General features: G+C 38.1%; 1 protein-coding gene across 1 annotated transcript; it reads right to left on the reverse strand.

Moving 5' to 3' along the window:
• Positions 1–587: 587 nt before the first annotated feature.
• On the reverse strand, positions 588–11,141 carry nmt1a (N-myristoyltransferase 1a). Its single transcript, XM_041778422.1, has 12 exons — positions 11,004–11,141; positions 8,875–8,980; positions 8,556–8,700; positions 8,349–8,467; positions 7,788–7,879; positions 7,481–7,597; positions 6,326–6,496; positions 6,125–6,233; positions 5,871–6,041; positions 5,618–5,782; positions 5,389–5,526; positions 588–2,278 (listed from the first exon to the last, which is right to left on the reverse strand). The coding sequence occupies exons 1-12, from the start codon at positions 11,105–11,107 to the stop codon at positions 2,258–2,260; spliced, it is 1,458 nt and encodes a 485-aa protein (XP_041634356.1). The 5' UTR covers positions 11,108–11,141; the 3' UTR covers positions 588–2,257.
• Between the last annotated feature and the right edge of the window lie 1,157 nt (positions 11,142–12,298).

Here is a 12,298-nt window from a genome sequence, read left to right on the forward strand (position 1 = left end):
AAGCAAAATAATGTTAGCATCCAAAATAAACTAGGGCAACCTGTCAAAAATGTCTTGCACTGTTTAACAGCACTTATAAATACTTAACTTCATCCTCATGTGAAACATTTTAGTGTAAAAGCACACTGAAAGCAGCAGTTGTTTACATGCCAGAATCTGGCTATACCTGTTCTCCAGAACTCTCCATGTAGCCTTCTCTTACAAACTCCCTGACTACAATGAAAAAGTCCAGATTTTACCCCGAGTCTTTATAAATAAAAGACATGACAGAAAATAATCCGAAGGTTCTATCGGCCCAATAACTGCAAAACAAACTTGCTGCTAGGCATGAAAAATCCCATTTAGCTGTTTGTAATGAAAAAATTAATATGCTAGATTAGTCTCCATAAGCTTGCTTTTCCACTGGTTTCATATAATTGACCACAAGATCTGCTTAAAATATCCTTAAAAAGAGCAAGTGGTCAATGTAAAAGGCTTCTCTGCCACTGCTTTCCTACAACTAAGTAAAAACCAAGCTGATAGCTAGATATCCCATGCAAACTTGGCGCTAAAGGTTCTGTTTTGACAGAAAATGCAAAATCCTCACAGCAACTTCTAGATTTTATTTTTTTGCACAAAAAAATCACCTGCATCTTGAAAAGTCATTTCAGCATTTTAACACCATGAAACCCATTATTCCTTTACACCTGAATGCAAATAGAGCCAACATTTCACACAAACACTTAAAGGAGATTTCTCCACTCATTCTCATCATCAGTCAACTTTGCAAAAAAAGATCCAGACTGCTGCTCATGGGCTCAGTTTCAAAATCCATCCTGAATCCTCACTGATGTCTCCTACATGATCAGTGTAGAGCTCATACTGCTTTATTATAGTAAAAAGCCAGCTGCTTTGCTCATTTTTCACATTATATTGATTTGTACTGTTGTACTTCTGTGTTGTCACTTCCTCAGTGAAGCTTTTAAAAGCATTAGATGGTAATTAAAGTGACACAAAAGCTTACAACGATCATGTCCACAAACAGCAAAGATCTTAACACAGTTCATGATATGTGCATGTAAACAAGTTGCCAGAACTTTCAGCTCTTCTTTCCGGAGTTAATTTGAAATATAATTGTAAGACTTTTGCGTGTGATAACTTAATGAAAATCTGCATAATGAGCTGAAAAGTTCTAAAAGGCATCTTAAATAAAGTCTTTGCATACTTTTTGAGTCCCTCAGGGTGGACATTGAAACTGCAGCATAATAAAATCAAGAGGCGTCATAACAAATCTGATCCCTGCTGATAAGCATGTGGAGTAATCTCCACCAAAAAGCCTTCAACCTCTGCAACCTCATCTGAAAAATATTATAATGTTCTGTTTCTCCTAAGCTGATCCATTCTCATCAGTCAGTGCTTCAGGGCTTCTTCAGTTAGTGCAGTAAGCTGTGGAGGAGCATGACAGTTAATATAGATGAGAAGATCTCCAGAAGATGTACGCGCAGCTCTAACATGAATGTCTTCTTCAAGCAGTGCTTCAAAAAACTTCATGACTGGGAGAACATAAAAGTTGATGGGAAAAAAAATCAAAGAAGACACGTGGTCAAGCATGACAAGAGAAATCTTAACAAAAGCCCTTATCTGGTGTCCACTTTTGGTATTTATTACCTCCACTTCTTAAGCCTTTTCTTCTTGAAAATAGTTTGATCATTTTGATTTTTTTTTTATCTCTAAAAACTGAGGGATGACAGAGTTAATTGCAAAAAGCACTTCCAACATTAAGCAGTAAAATAAAACAGTAGGTTTTAGTCTGCATGTGTTAGGGCAGAACCTGCAGTTATGTTTGATTTTATTTACATGTTGTCTGTTTTTGTAGGTATGCCAACCATTGAGTGTTTGGTATACAGTATTCTGTGCAAACTGTTCTCACGTGTGGGGGTGTGTGTGTGTGTGTGGGTGTGTGTGTGTGTGTGTCTGTGTCTGTGTTTGGTACAATCAAGACAGCTCTCAGATTTAATACACTTGTTTGGGATGATAACTACAATGGCTTAAGGTCCCTGTGATCGAAGGAGGAGGAAGAGCGGGAATGCTCTCCTGGCCTCCCCGCCTGGCAGCGGTAGTGCAGGTCAATGTTCAGAAGGTCAAAAAGTAAAAATGGGTGGTGGGTTTCTTTTCCTCTCATGAAGCAGGAGGTCATCAGTCCATCTCGTCAGGTGGTCAGTGTGATGGTGCAGTCTCCTGGCCTGTTGGTGACACTCGTTTGTGACGTAAAGGGATGTCACTGCAGAACCAACCCAACCTGAAGAACAAAACATTGAGATGTCAAAAAAAGGGTTGATTTTGATCCTAAAAACTCAAGTCTATGGATGGGTAAAGCTGTATTGACATAAAAGCTCTTAAGAGAGCACCATAATAAAGTTCCATCATCACCCTTTTAAACTGAATATGTAATATTCTACCCCAGAGTGGGATTTTAGCTTTTCTACCACATTGTGGGAAGCATTAGCAGTGCAACATGAGTTCCACTTATGCACACACAAGATCACTTTGTCCCCTCATTACACCTCTGAGCCTGCATACTGAAGGTGAGACATTACGAAGGCATAAATATTCTGCTTTTAACTGGAAGTATAGATGCTGGAAATGATGCTTTATACAAAGCTCTTGATAATTTCCCCACATGTTTGGGATTAGTTGTAAACAAAAACTATACTCAGACATTTTCCTGCCAGCCTCCGGGTAAAATTTAATGGAAAAGTGGGGCTGAGCTCTTTTTTTTTTTAAATTTCAGGTAGGGAGGGTTGTATCTTAAAATGGCATATAAACTAATCCAAAAATATCTAAAGACTCTTAACACCAATCTAGATATAAACCAGATAAATAATCTAAAAGTTAATGATCTTCTATAATAAAAAATACAAAAAAATGCCTAAATGATTTACTCAGATCTTGTTTCTTTTTATTTTCTTTGGCCTTCTATGAATTAAATAGTATGATTAAAGTGGGGTAAACATGCATCAGGTTCAAGGACAGAGGTCAAACATGATTCAGTACGTCTAGGGCTTTAGCCTTTGTGCACTGGCGTCTGCCTGACAGAGTGAGCTAAACCAGTGCTTCATCTTCTCCTAGTTTTGACCCACACTCTGCATCAATAATTCCTCCTGTTATGTTTAATTTAAATGGTTAGAAGGTTTGACTAGTGAAAAATGATTAATTTATTGAAGTTTTGGCTAAATTTGATACCCTCTCATTATGATATAATGAGCTTCTAGCTGCTGCAGCTTTGCTACCGACCAGGGATGAAAAGGTTTCTACAGACTCTTGAAACACACTTCAGTTCTGTAGCGATCCTCCCAAATATTTCTTTAACTTTCTAACAGCCAGCTATCTGATAGAAAAACATAATTCAACAACATTTTATAACCAACATTAAAAACCACTATACCTTTAAATGCAGTGATAACACAAAATGAACTAAACATCATAACTGAAATTTGGCTGATCCTGGCAGACCACATTCCTCTTATCACAGTACCCTCCTGTGACTTTCTTTGCCTCCATCAATGGGAGGACTGGGAGGAAATTAATTTTTAACAGGTAAAAAATTAAATACGACCCCATCCTAAAAGACAGTTTTAAAGCATTAGAGACCCTTTGTTTCTGTTAAAGTGAAAGATCCTGTGTTAATTCTGATTTTTATTTACCACCCAGACCCTTCATTGTTCAATCAGGGAGATTTTAGAGATTTCTCATATTTTAATTCTAAATAAGACAATTTCTTTGTTAAAGAGGATTTTCTAAGCATACCTCTTTTCCCTCTAAATTCCTGATGTCTGTTAAAAGTACAATATGGTAACCTTGCAAAGCAGTTGTCAGGTTAACAGTATGGAGTTTCAGGGGAGTTCTATTGTGTCTACTTCAGCCTGATGCTACAATCATTAAAATTTTTCTCCATGTTTTTTTGACCATCACTGCAGCTCTCCACCAATCTGGGCTTTATGGCACGGTGTCTAGACAGAAGCCTCTCTTCAGTGCAATACACATGAAAGCCTGCTTGGAGTTTTCAAAAAAAAATCAACATGAAAGCCAAGTAGGCTTTTTATGTATTTTGAACTGAGGAGAGGTGTTCAAATCAGGGATGGAGCTTATTTTTCATCAGTATAATTTGCCTTGCAATGATTGACCAATGCTTCAAGAGTTACTGCAGCTCAATACACAAACACTTTAAAAGTGTGGTTTAACTTTATGTAGTATGGACCAATATAGACTATTTTAAAGTGTTAAATTTAACTCTATGCAAGTTTAATTTACACATCAATTTTTCTGTGTATTTGACTTTATTACAGAGGCGATAGAGGCGTGACTTTACCTGAACAACCTGGTTTCAGATCTAATCTCTTGCATTTCGTGCCAATAAGGAAAGATGAGGTTTTACTGTACAACTTCTCAGTAGCTACTCAGTACGCATAGTAAACTTTAAATTAAAAATGGTTAATTTTACTTTAGTAGATTTATGGACCAATACTTTAAACCAGAATAACTGTTCTTTAACTTGAGTGCAACAGTTGTGTACTTTTTCCACCTCTGAGCAAATGAAGAACTATCAAACAGAAATAAAAACAAAGGGTATCGTTTTATCATAACTTGATTTGAAGAAATCATTCTAACCTCACAATTTTACTCAAGGTTTTAGAATCTCCTCCCCATCTAAATTTTACTGATGCTTCTCAAGAGACATGTTAAGTTTCTAACCTCAGTCAGGGCATTGGGCAAAAAATTACCCCAGGATCATATTTTACACTCAACTAGGGAAATTCACAGTAATTTCATTTCAAAGTAGTTTTGAGCCTGTGCCCCTATCTTCACTATCTGAAATATCATCTAATATGAAACCAACCAGATAAAGCATTATTTTTATTCCAACTTAATTTCTCAAAGAGGTTTTAATAATTAAAAAGCCTTCGCTTAATGCCACCATTTGATTAATCTCAGACTACTTTAAAAACTTCCATTTTTGTCCCAGTTTTGGTGTTTCTGGCACACCTTTTACATTTTATGCCTTACAATAACCTCTTTGAGAAATTTCAATCTGTTTTTCTAGAGCTGGTAATAGCACTTCCCTAGGTAACATGAATTATTTAAGCAGCCGACAGGGTGAAGGCTCGCTTCCAAATCTTTTACATTTTATAGCAGCTTTTGATAATGAAAGAACAGATATTTTTAAAGAATAAATAATGTGCTCTAGTTCAACTGGGAAGACTATAATCCAGGATGGCTGTCTCATTAAATCAGTCCCACACATGAAATTATCTAACATGTATCTACTGGTATGATGCTGAGGTGTTTGTCTGCTGACCTGTAGATTCCCTGAGGTCATCCTTATAAAACCTGTAATCCCATAAAAAGTACCTTTTCCGGGCCCATGCTGGGACACTTCCAATTGTACAGATAATACTGTAGATTTCCGTCACCAATGCCGAACTTAAGCTTCTCCAAGAAAGTCTTGTTTTCCATTAGATCCAGTGCGTTGAAGACATCAAACCCTTTCTGGAGAAACAGGAGAGAAGGAAAAAGCACATTAGCACCTTCTGAGGAAAATTTAAGAAAACGTACACATGAATTTAAAGGGAACACAAACCGATTTGGCCAGAATGAGGGCATCAGACATTAGGTCGAGCAGTGGGGTGGTGGTGTGCACATTGTAGAAGGAGTATGCTGCTTTTAGACTGCGGTGCACAGGGTGGTTCATGATGGTAGAGGGCAGTGTGTAGAAACTCAGGAAATCAGTCACTTTGCCTTCACTCTGTAAAGAGAACACACAACTGGTTTTAAGACACATTTACAAAAAGATATAAAATGTCTAGAAAAAGTTTTGTGGGATATTTTCTAACCTCCACCAGGTAAGTGTCAATGATGTTCTCTCTAGGAAGCAGCCAGTGTTCTACCTCTTCCTGGTTCATAGCAGGCGCCAAGTGGAACTGGCTCAAGTACTCACGGAGGAGGCGATGCACCACCGGCACATCCTTCTTTGTCATTGGCCGCAGACCTTGAGTCTTAGGAGCCTGGAGGAGGAGAACATAGGAGTTGCAAGGCCATGCTGTCTACATGTTTTATATCTCAGTCAGACGTGAGAGTTTTGACCCACTTCAGGCAGACGGTACAACTTCATGGTGCGCTGCATAGTCATGTTCCTGCTCAGGTGGGAGAACTTCACCTCAATTAGCTTGCGTGGGTTCAAAGAGCGATGCCAATACCTGTGAAAAAAAGAAAAAAAGAGTAAAAGTAGTTAAAGAAGAAGTGAGAAAGGTGTGTGCTGATTATTTGGAGACTGCTTTATCAGACCTACCTGCATGTGCCCACAGGTTTGGGAAGTACCACTCCAGCAGTGTAAACAGCCTGAAAGATACCCTGCAGGTTGACCCGTCTGGTGATTTCTCTGATCAGAACCGGAGCGACTCGTTTGGAGCGAAGCTTCTTGTGGACGCACAGAAAATTGATCTCAACCATTTTCTTTTCTCTAAACATCAAACGGGACAGTTTGTCAAGTGAGAAACTCTGCAAGCAACTAAAGAAAAATGTAAGTAATCCATTGGATTGATTATGGATATAACAACCTAGCTATTACATTTTACACTTCTGCTGAAAAACTTCTAAATTCCCCTCATATTACCAACTACATATTACTAATCAAGTCTTGGTTAAATGTGCTCTTCTTCTGGATTACAACATGTTGACAGATGTTTCTCATATATACAAACAGAGTTAAAAGAAAATTGTGAATGCAGTGTCTATAAAAAGTATTCAACCCCTAGGATGTTTCACCATTTTACTGATTTTATAAATCAGTCAGTTAATATAATTTGGCTTTTTTGACACAAAAATGACAAAAAAAACCCACCTTTAATGTGAAAGTGACAGCTTTCCACAAAGTAATGTCAAGTAAACAAAAATACTTAACGTTTAATAAGTGATTGCATAAATTTCCACCCCCTTTAAAGTAAATGACCAAATTCAGCAGAGGTCCAGTTAATTGGCGCAAGTAGTCTCACAATTAGTGAAATGGGGATCACCTGAGTGCAGTGAATGTGTCTTAAGTGATTTTAGCATATAGACACTTGTGTCTTGAAGGTACAGTCAATACAATCAGTATTCCTTGCAACCATTACACCATGAAGACAAAAGAACACTCCAAGAAACTCAGAGAAAAGGTGAATGAAAAGTATGATTCAGGGGATGGGTACAAAAAAATTCCAAGGGACTGAACATCCCCTGGAGTTCGGTTAAATCCATCTTCAGGAAATGGAAGGAATATGGTGCTTATGTCAATTTGCCTAGATCAGGCCATCCTCATAAAGATTTAACACTAAAGAAAACTTCATTGCCAAGCAATTGTGTTAGATTTTATAAATGTCTATGATGAAATAGCCACCGATTGTATGTAATGTAGAAGTTAAATACACCTTTAAATGAAAGTAATGCTTGTGCTGTTGTGTTCACTTACATTTCGTAGATACAGATGGTGGCAGGAATGGCACTGATGAAACCAACTAGCTTCTGGTTGGAGTTAACTCTGACTCCACAATGCCACTGGGGCAACCAGCCAGGGGGCCGCAGGGCCCTGAGAAAGAGATCAGTCACTGAATGATGGAGATAATAGTAAACTCCTGTTTTAATATTTCATAACTTATTCATATCACTTAATAAAAAGAAGGTATTACTCTCCAGATGCATAACTTATACTAGTATTCAAAGAGTAACATCATTGTTGGATGTAAAATTGGAAGAATATCAGAAAAGAAGAGAATTACCAGAGCAGGAACTCGGGGGAGTAGTCAAATCTAAACATGTTGTCGTCATCTTCAACATAATTTTCATTGAGAAGGGTGTAAAGCTCCTTCAGCTGTTTTTTTTTTAAATAAAAAATGACAAATATATATTAACTCACATCTTTTACAACCAAAAGAGTACTCTAGAAAACATACTATGAAAATGTCCACATTATTCACATACTGGAAAAACACACAAAATGCAAAGTTTGAACTTGTTATGTTAAAATACCACTGCAGATTTGAGTATCTTATCCCAAAAATCAGACAAAATAAGATGACAAAGATCCATGTGAAGCATGAGGTTAAGTTCACTGGCTCTCTTAAAAAGTGATGAACTTCTTTTTATAAATCAATCATCAGCAACTGCATAACTTAAAAGAGGACAGCCAGAAATGAATGAAAAACTCCCGATTAGCAATAAAAAAACCCTACTCTTTTAACAAAACAAAGCAAAAAGCACTGAGACTCCACGACACTATAAAAGATGTCTTTCTTAAGCGCTTTTCTGCTCTGAGAATGTGTGTTTTTCCTCTCGCTTACCACAGCAGGGATCCCCAAGTCGAGGGTGTCCCAGCTGAAGCCCTGCGGGAGGCTGTAAGGCTCCTCACGAATGTTGTCTTTGTCGGGTTCAATAGAGCCATGTGATGTCACCGTCTCCCCTGAAGGAAAAATAAAGCATTTATGGCTTGGAGTGCAAACAAAACTTTTTCTACTTGCTTGTAGATTTTATATTTTAGAGAGAAATACCTAGCTTGGGCACTGGCTGTGTGTCCCAGAACTGGTAACTCCTCCGGGTGGCCTCCTCCATGGTTTTGGCAGGACCCTGTCCTACAGAGAACAGTTCAATGGCCTTTTGGATCTCCTGTAGCTTATCAGCTGGCAACGAATTTACCTGTTTGGAGAGTAAAAATAAATCAAATCGGAGAAAAAGTTGTACATCTGGAACTCCAAACTAATTAACAAACTAGCAGTTCCTATTTTTTATTCATCTTTTTGTAATTTGACATGATCTGACCCTTCAAACATTAAAAAAAAACCTTTTACTTCAAAATGAATTCATTCATGCCTTGGCAAGGGGGTCCTGAGCTGCTTCTGTGGCACCAGATTTCTTCTTCTTTTTCTGCTTCTTTTTCTTTTTCTTGGCACCAGTGTCGTCACCCAGACCCCTGTCACTGAAACAGAGCAGAAATAGCAGGCACCCACATTTTAGTCTAGTATCCCTTAGGAAAGTCTGCCCCAGTCAAAAATGTAATAATCTAAATCTCTTCCTGAAATATGCCTACAGCAGGCTGCAAAATAATGAAAATATCAAACATTTCAGCACTGAAAAGGAACTTTTTTTTTTTTTTTTTTTGCAGTATGAACTTAATGCTATAGATCCTGGATGAAAGCACTTTTACCATTTGTGTCACTGTTTTCTTTCAGTCATAAAGCATTCCATATCCATTAGTAAAACAAGGTTGCTATTAGTTTAAAGGGTTTATTTTCAGCCTTTCTATTAGGCACACTCACATATTTGTTTGCTTGCTGAACAAACTTTGGTTAAGTTTCCAAGTAAGCACAAAGGACAACACGGAATCACAAAAAACTGAAGGACACATGTAAGACCAAGCAAGAGACACATTAAATGTGTTGTTCTTCTCCTATATCAGACATTTGTCCAAATTAAGAACAAGCAAAGAGACATAGGATAGCAAACACAATCATACTCAGGTAGTCCTGCAACCCCCATCTTATGTCATAAGTGTCATAAAGTCCCGTTGTCCATCATTTAGAAGCTAAGAAGCTCCATGCACACCCCCCACCCAGCTATCCCATTATCTGGCCTGACAGAGACCGCATACTTACAGAGGATAATCTCATTAGAGTCCCCGAGAGGAGAGAGGCAAAGCACTGGCCTGTATTTGTAACACCAGCACAGATGGTGAATTACATGATCTCTGGAAGTGGTTTCCACACGTGTGTACACACGTATGTGCAAGAGGTCAGCAGGTGACCAGGACAATGGACAACAAAACATACAATAGTTTGTTCCACGGGCTTCTGTTTCAACAGACTATAGCGGCTAACAGTCAGAACCTCTCTTTGTTAGTGTGTTTTTGTTTGTAGGGATGTTACATGCTATGTTCAAACAGGGATGTGGACACATTTGCTCTAATTTAATTAATAAAAAAGGGTTACAACAGTTAAGTACTTCATATACAAAATTATTAACTTAAGCAATCTATGAAATAAATAATAAGGTTTAAGGCCACAGTGTTCTCAACTAAGGAGTATGCACTAAGCCAGAATTTGTGGTGTGAGGTCATCAGTAGGATTTCATTTCTTTTAAGAGGTCACAAGCCATCAAAAATGTTGGAAACCAATGACTAAGCAACACTTCTCTTTCTGCTCGCTCCCAGATACAGTCCACGCAGGAGTTTTGAGTGGGACACGCCTTAATATTAGCAAGCCTGGGCTCCTTTCATGTGTGTCACCGCTTGGTAAACATTAACAGCACCCAACGCTAGTCCAGTAAGGTTTACATAAATCTTGTTTGATTCAGAGCTCGGTTGTACTCGTTCATGTTTCTGTCATAAAAATGGAGGTTTGACGTTTAGCCATACACCATTAGCAACCTGCATGTGTAACAGCATAGAAGTGTTGCTTGTTTCACTTTTGGTTTGGTCACTATCTGCACCGAAATCCAATTACAGACAAAAGAGGTTTGACAGCTATGTTAGCATGTAAGCTAACTCGTTTAATAGCAGCTGTGGTTGCAATAAATTGCATCAGATATCTGCATTGAGCGCCGGTGTGTGACTTTTACATCTAACTGACATTGTAAAGGTTAAATTTGTTGTTTAGGATGTACGGGTGGCAGTAAATGTGGGGTCTCAATAAATGTGTGTGCTCTTAACTCAGTTTGAGCTTTGAACCCCCATACTACGCCTAGCTATCATAGCTGAAGGAGAGCGAGGGTAAAGCCCGCCCACAAGAGAACGGAGAGCACTCTCGGCCAATCAGAGAAGGAAACTGACGAGAAAATGCCCATTTCGACCAATCGGGTAAGCCAAGTAGGCGGGACATCGACCATGGATGCCTGTCTATTCCAACTGCACTGCTCGTCGAGGCTGTAGCTTGAATAATCTTTGCTTCTGTTTACAGCAACACGACACATTTAACAGTACCCCGATGCTAGGCATGTGTTCTTACCCATCTTCAAAGTGATGTTCTTCATTTTCACAATCGCTGCAGTGTCCGTGGTCCTCTACATTTTCTTTCTCCGGCATCGGTGCTGTCTCATTCTCATCCGCCATCTTCAACCAGGAAGTGAGAAGCTACCGCGTGCCATCAACGGCTTTGCCTTGATGCTATTGGTTCAGAGCAGAAATGGAAATGTCTTCACTGTTGTCTTCAAGTCAGGGTTGCACCGAAGTTGTGTGAACACATGCATTCAAATTAATTTTACTGCCAATACCGTACGTTTTTATGACATAATGAGGACTCTGTAATTTACAAGCCATAAAAATACAATTTCAGCAATGATAATAATAAAGTGGCAAATACATAATAACACACAAGACTTAGGTGCAAATAGCACTTTAATTTTAATTTATAATTCCTGCAAGCTCATACGTGGCATTTATAGCAAAACAGGAACATACACAAATAAAAATAAAACGCAATAAGGCTCTTGTTATGGCAACCTTTGTGGACAGAAATGTATTATCTTCATAAATGCAAATTGTGTCATTTCATGTGTAAGCAGAGAATTTTAACAAAGTTTTTAATTATTTGAACAATCAAATCTGTAAGAATCTTGTGCTGAAAATATTATAGATAAAGCTGCTTCAATATCTACACCCAAAGCAGAGGTTTTAAGCATGAAATATATACAATACTTATCACTCTTTATTATGGTGGGCTTGTGCTTGAAGCTCACCAAGAAGCATCACTTTTAGTTCAGCCCGTTTCATAAAGAGTAAAAAAAAAAAAAAAAAACCTCCACATTTGTACAGCTGACATTCTTACCTTGTCTGTGGCACTCCAACTCATACATTTGAGGGGTGGGTGGGGTCGTCCAGCCTACTTTGATGCACTGACATTGAGTAAAATACAGTTCTCTGTGGTGCTCTATCATTGGCAGGATGCATTATGCTTATAGGTTAATCTTATGACAGTTCAGTGCAACTAATCAATAGATAGGTAACAAACCAATCAATCAACAACAGACAGAGTAGATCATACAAGGCAAGGATCTGCAACTTTGGCTACCAAGGGGGCCATATTACTTTCAGTGTCAGTGCAAAAGGGCTAAAATGTTACAAATTGTCTTAATTTCTGAGTTTAATCATAATGATTACTAATAATTCAATGAAATGAAGAATGTTGCTGCTTTCATGAGCATAAATCATACCAACATTTATGTTTTTAAAATCAGGTGCAAAAAGAAACTGTTGATTAAATGCAAATTAAATCAATTTTAACCTGCATTTTTAATTTAGTGA

This window comes from Cheilinus undulatus, linkage group 21 (assembly GCF_018320785.1).
Source record: "Cheilinus undulatus linkage group 21, ASM1832078v1, whole genome shotgun sequence".
NCBI lineage: Eukaryota > Metazoa > Chordata > Actinopteri > Labriformes > Labridae > Cheilinus > Cheilinus undulatus.

Coding starts and splice junctions, on each gene's coding strand:
- nmt1a (XM_041778422.1), bottom strand. CDS start 11,107: ATGGCGGATGAGAATGAGACAGCACCGATGCCGGAGAAAGAAAATGTA. Junction 6,234..6,325: donor AAACCTGTGGGCACATGCAG/GTAGGTCTGATA, acceptor TTTTTTTCACAG/GTATTGGCATCGCTCTTTGA. Junction 2,279..5,388: donor CCAGCATGGGCCCGGAAAAG/GTACTTTTTATG, acceptor TTTGTTCTTCAG/GTTGGGTTGGTTCTGCAGTG.